Raw genomic sequence first — 6,807 nt, 5'->3', positions numbered from 1 at the left:
ATCAAGGTTTGTCTTTAATTTATGCTTAATCTATGTTTATTTAGGGTTTTACTATTTGTTATTAAATGATGCAAATGGGTGCTTGAATCTTTTGATTTTGGTGATGAAATTGCTTGATAAATGTTAGATTTAAGTTGAATAATTGCTAGCAAATAATTTTGGGTTTGAATATAGCTAAAAAAAAATTGGTGTACCATGGGAGTGGACAGCAGCTTTTAGCTGCTACTGCTGCTGTTCGGTGGGCTGCCACCACTGCCACCACGGCTGCCCGCGGCAGCTGGTGGCCAGTGGTGGCGGTTGACGGATGGTGGCGGTGTTTGTCGATTTTTGGTACGCGAGATGGTTCGGGTTACCCGTTTGGACCCCGAATCGTTCGTGTTAATTTAGTAGTGATTGGTTTCGTCGTTTTTAGACTATGACCCATTTTTCTAGTTATAATTGGATTGTAAATGGTATAAGTATGTAAATAGTGTGGATTGCTGACTTTTAACTCGTGACCATAATGGTGAGTTAAATTTGGGTTATAAATTATATAAGTGGACTTTTTATACGGAATGCTCGGTTGGTAGTGACCCGAAACCCGTGGCCATAATTATGAATTGTGTGTAATATGTTTATATTTTAATGATTAGATCGCCCATTTGAACCCGTGACCCATTTGTGGATTTTGATTTTGTGTACATATGTGCATGTATAAGTGTATATATAGATTGATATATATTGATGTGTATATATGGGTATATATATTAAAATATTAACACACATATATATAAGAGTATATGTGTATGCAAATATGTGTGAATCGGCCATTTTGACCCCGTTGACCCATTTGCTTTCAAGTAAATTCCGGGCTCGTTCTGCGCAGAACAAGAAAAATAGGGCGAAGATGGAATACGCCAGTACGCAGGGTAGCAGGTCAATTGCCGACCGTGTGGTAAATCCTATTTTTAACTTTAGTTTATGGAAAATATTAATACGTGTCTGTAAATTTTAAATGGTCAAATATTAATATGTGTTTGCAGGCCTCTCTGGATCCTCCGAGTCTTATCGAAAACTTCAAGAACAACCACACTTTTAAGAAAGGTGGATGGAGTGGGGATAAAGCTAGGGTGAACCACGTAAGTACTTACATATATATATATATATATATATATATATATATATATATATATATATATATATATATATATATATATATATATATAAAGTCAAACGAAGTCAACAAAAGTCAATTGGGTTAAAATTGGGTTAAATTTAGTCAATTGGTCAATATGGGTTAAAATTGATTTAAATGAAGTCAATTGGTCAATATAAGTATATGTATATGTATATGTGGGCCAAATGGTCAATATGGGTTAAAATTGGGTTAAATTGAGTCAATTAGTCAATATGGGTCAATATAAGTATATGTATATGTATATACGGGTCAAATGGTCAATATGGGTCAAATGGTCAATTGGGGTCAATGTGGATTAAAATCGTCCCCAATTGAGTCATTTAGTCAATATGGGTCAATATAAGTATATGTATATGTGTATATGGGTCAAATGGTGAATATGGGTTGTCGTATTGTTATATGATAATACTAATAATAATATTTGTTAACTATGTAGGAAAAAATGTTGAAATTAAAAGAAAAATATCCGGAAAGGAGTGATGAAGTCATTATGTTGGAAGTTTTAGGCAAACGTCGCGGGTACCGTCGCGGAGTGGGTAAAACGTTACCCGGATCGGCTAGTACATCATCTTCATCATCAACTTGTCAAACAAGACGACCACCACCACCGGGTTCCGAAAACCCATTGCTAAAGGAAGCGGTATACGATACTTTTGCCTTTAACAATATGGCAATCCCGCCCCAATGGCAATCTTTTTTCCCAACCCCCAATCAAACTCAAGAAACCGAAGGTGAAGACGAAGGTGATGACGATGAAGACATGGAAGAAAGTGGTGCGTCTCAAAGCGAAAGTGATGAAGAAAATGAAGATGAAGCAAGGTAAGTTTGTAAGTTTGTTTGCTATTCGGATTTGGTTTAAGTTTGTAAACTTTGGATAATGTTTTAAGGTTGTAAACTTTGTGTCGGATTGTAATCTTTTAGTATTCGGATTAAGTTTGTAACGGTTGGATAATGTTTCGGACATGTTTTAATTAATGTTGAGCTTGTGTTTGTGAAATATATTGTGTTTTGTGCAACAGGTTTTGATTTGGTTTAAATGTGCCGTTTTTACGGCTGGAAAAGCAGTTTTTAATCGGCCCAAAAACGATAACAGCTTATTGGGGACGACATGTTGTACCCTTTTGTCGTCCCCAATTACATTTTAATATTATTATTATTATTTAGAATGAAAATAGGATATTTTAATATTATTTTTTTAGAGACGACATGTCGTCCCTAAAGAGTCGTCCCAATTAGATTAAAAATATTATAATTATTAATTCGTTGGAAAAATGATTTTTTTAATATTATTTCTTTAGGGACGACATGCCGTCCCTAAAAGTCGTCCCCAAAAAATGGACAAGATTAACAATTGAAAAGTCAAAGTGGGTCCCACCGTCGTCCCTAAAAAAAAATCAGTCGTCCCGAAAAACTTTTCGCGACAGAACACTGGGGACGACTTTATGGGGACGACATGTCGTCCCGCAAGATTATTGAGGACGACATGTCGTCCCTAAAAACAAAATTTTGTTGTCCCCAATTGGGGTTTTTCCAGTAGTGTATTGGTATATACACTCCAATGATCAGCTATTAGCAGCCCATGTGAGTCACCTAACACATGTGGGAGCCATCATTTGGCAACTAGCATGAAATATCTCATAAGATTACAAAAATATGAGTAATCATTCATGACTTATTTACATGAAAACAAAATTACATATCCTTTATATCTAATCCATACACCAACGACCAAAAACACCTACAAACACTTTCATTCTTCAATTTTCTTCATCTAATTGAACTCTCTCAAGTTCTATCTTCAAGTTCTAAGTGTTCTTCATAAATTCCAAAAGTTCTAGTTTCATAAAATCAAGAATACTTTCAAGTTTGCTAGCTCACTTCCAATCTTGTAAGGTGATCATCCAACCTCAAGAAATCTTTGTTTCTTACAGTAGGTTATCATTCTAATACAAGGTAATAATCATATTCAAACTTTGGTTCAATTTCTATAACTATAACAATCTTATTTCAAGTGATGATCTTACTTGAACTTGTTTTCGTGTCATGATTTTGCTTCAAGAACTTTGAGCCATCCAAGGATCCATTGAAGCTAGATCCATTTTTCTCTTTTCCAGTAGGTTCATCCAAGGAACTTAAGGTAATAATGATGTTCATAACATCATTCGATTCATACATATAAAGCTATCTTATTCGAAGGTTTAAACTTGTAATCACTAGAACATAGTTTAGTTAATTCTAAACTTGTTCGCAAACAAAAGTTAATCCTTCTAACTTGACTTTTAAAATCAACTAAACACATGTTCTATATCTATATGATATGCTAACTTAATGATTTAAAACCTGGAAACACGAAAAACACCGTAAAACCGGATTTACGCCGTCGTAGTAACACCGCGGGCTGTTTTGGGTTAGTTAATTAAAAACTATGATAAACTTTGATTTAAAAGTTGTTATTCTGAGAAAATGATTTTTATTATGAACATGAAACTATATCCAAAAATTATGGTTAAACTCAAAGTGGAAGTATGTTTTCTAAAATGGTCATCTAGACGTCGTTCTTTCGACTGAAATGACTACCTTTACAAAAACGACTTGTAACTTATTTTTCCGACTAGAAACCTATACTTTTTTTGTTTAGATTCATAAAATAGAGTTCAATATGAAACCATAGCAATTTGATTCACTCAAAACGGATTTAAAATGAAGAAGTTATGGGTAAAACAAGATTGGATAATTTTTTTTCATTTTAGCTACGTGAAAATTGGTAACAAATCTATTCCAACCATAACTTAATCAACTTGTATTATATATTATGTAATCTTGAGATACCATAGACACGTATACAATGTTTCGACCTATCATGTCGACACATCTATATATATTTCGGAACAACCATAGACACTCTATATGTGAATGTTGGAGTTAGCTATACAGGGTTGAGGTTGATTCCAAAATATATATAGTTTGAGTTGTGATCAATACTGAGATACGTATACACTGGGTCGTGGATTGATTCAAGATAATATTTATCGATTTATTTCTGTACATCTAACTGTGGACAACTAGTTGTAGGTTACTAACGAGGACAGCTGACTTAATAAACTTAAAACATCAAAATATATTAAAAGTGTTGTAAATATATTTTGAACATACTTTGATATATATGTATATATTGTTATAGGTTCGTGAATCAACCAGTGGCCAAGTCTTACTTCCCGACGAAGTAAAAATCTGTAAAAGTGAGTTATAGTCCCACTTTTAAAATCTAATATTTTTGGGATGAGAATACATGCAGGTTTTATAAATGATTTACAAAATAGACACAAGTACGTGAAACTACATTCTATGGTTGAATTATCGAAATCGAATATGCCCCTTTTTATTAAGTCTGGTAATCTAAGAATTAGGGAACAGACACCCTAATTGACGCGAATCCTAAAGATAGATCTATTGGGCCTAACAAACCCCATCCAAAGTACCGGATGCTTTAGTACTTCGAAATTTATATCATATCCGAAGGGTGTCCCGGAATGATGGGGATATTCTTATATATGCATCTTGTTATTGTCGATTACCAGGTGTTCACCATATGAATGATTTTTATCTCTATGTATGGGATGTGTATTGAAATATGAAATCTTGTGGTCTATTGTTACGATTTGATATATATAGGTTAAACCTATAACTCACCAACATTTTTGTTGACGTTTTAAGCATGTTTATTCTCAGGTGATTATTAAGAGCTTCCGCTGTCGCATACTTAAATAAGGACAAGATTTGGAGTCCATGCTTGTATGATATTGTGTAAAAACTGCATTCAAGAAACTTATTTTGTTGTAACATATTTGTATTGTAAACCATTATGTAATGGTCGTGTGTAAACAGGATATTTTAGATTATCATTATTTGATAATCTACGTAAAGCTTTTTAAACCTTTATTGATGAAATAAAGGTTATGGTTTGTTTAAAAATGAATGCAGTCTTTGAAAAACGTCTCATATAGAGGTCAAAACCTCGCAACGAAATCAATTAATATGGAACGTTTTTAATCAATAAGAACGGGACATTTCAAGTTCTAAGTGTTCTTCATAAATTCCATAAGTATAGTTTCATAAAAATCAAGAATAATTCCAAGTTTGCAAGTCTACTTCCAAGCTTTCTAATCCATTCCAAGTAACCATCTAAGATCAAGGAACCTTTGTTATTTACAGTAGTTTATCTTTCTAATTCAAGGTAATATTCATATTCAAATTTTGATTCAATTTCTACAACTATAACAATCTTATTTCGAGTGAAAATCTTACTTGAACTGTTTTCGTGTCATGATTCTGCTTCAAGAACTTTCAAGCCATCCAAGGATCCTTTGAAGCTAGATCTATTTTTCTCATTTCCAGTAGTTTTATCCAGAAAACTTGAGGTAGTAATGATGTTCATAACATCATTCGATTCATACATATAAAGCTATCTTATTCGAAGGTTTAAACTTGTAATCACTAGAACATAGTTTAGTTAATTCTAAACTTGTTCGCAAACAAAAGTTAATCCTTCTAACTTGACTTTTAAAATCAACTAAAAACATGTTATATATCTATATGATATGCTAACTTAATGATTTAAAACCTGGAAACACGAAAAACACCGTAAAACCGGATTTACGCCGTCGTAGTAACACCGCGGGCTGTTTTGGGTTAGTTAATTAAAAACTATGATAAACTTTGATTTAAAAGTTGTTATTCTGGGAAAATGATTTTTCTTATGAACATGAAACTATAACCAAAAATCATGGTTAAACTCAAAGTGGAAGTATGTTTTTCAAAATGGTCATCAAGACGTCGTTTTTTCGACTGAAATGACTACCTCTTACAAAAACGACTTGTAACTTATATTTCTGACAATAAACCTATACTTTTTCTATTTTTATTCATAAAATAGAGTTCAATATGAAACCATAGCAATTTGATTCACTCAAAACGGATTTAAAACAAAGAAGTTATGGGTAAAACAAGATTGGATAATTTTTCTTGTTGTAGCTACGTGAAAATTGGTAACAAATCTATATAAATCATATCCTAGCTAACTTATATTGTATTATACAGATATTCTAATATATTATGTAATCTTGGGATACCATAAACACATATGCAAATGTTTTGACATATCATATCGATCCATGTATATATATTATTTGGAACAACCATAGACACTCTATATGCAGTAATGTTGGAGTTAGCTATACAGGGTTGAGGTTGATTCCAAAAATATATATACTTTGAGTTGTGATCTAGCCTGAGACGTGTATACACTGGGTCGTGGATTGATTCAAGATAATATATATCGATTTATTTCTGTACATCTAACTGTAGACAACTAGTTGTAGGTTATTAACGAGGACAGCTGACTTAATACACTCAAATCTTTAAAACATAATAAAAATGGTTGTAATTATATTTTGATCATACTTTGATATATATGTACATATTTGTATAGGTTCGTGAATCGATCCGTAGCCAAGTCTTATTTCCGAGGAAGGAAATATCTGTGAAAGTGAGTTATAGTCCCACTTTTAAAATCTAATATTTTTGGGATGAGAATACATGTAGGTTTTATAAATGATTTACAAAATAGACAC

At 32.6% G+C, this 6,807-nt stretch overlaps 1 protein-coding gene across 1 annotated transcript; it reads left to right on the top strand.

Annotated features, from left to right (window-relative positions):
- Positions 1 to 836: 836 nt before the first annotated feature.
- LOC139843676 (uncharacterized) lies at positions 837 to 2,184 on the top strand. Its single transcript, XM_071833796.1, has 3 exons — positions 837 to 934; positions 1,023 to 1,118; positions 1,614 to 2,184. Exons 1-3 carry the CDS (start codon positions 887 to 889, stop codon positions 1,998 to 2,000), a joined length of 531 nt encoding a protein of 176 aa, XP_071689897.1. The 5' UTR covers positions 837 to 886; the 3' UTR covers positions 2,001 to 2,184.
- The last annotated feature ends 4,623 nt before the right edge of the window (positions 2,185 to 6,807 follow it).

The sequence above is a fragment of the Rutidosis leptorrhynchoides genome, chromosome 4 (assembly GCF_046630445.1).
Source record: "Rutidosis leptorrhynchoides isolate AG116_Rl617_1_P2 chromosome 4, CSIRO_AGI_Rlap_v1, whole genome shotgun sequence".
Classification (NCBI taxonomy): Eukaryota; Viridiplantae; Streptophyta; class Magnoliopsida; order Asterales; family Asteraceae; genus Rutidosis; species Rutidosis leptorrhynchoides.
This window is presented reverse-complemented; position numbering and strand designations above follow the sequence as displayed.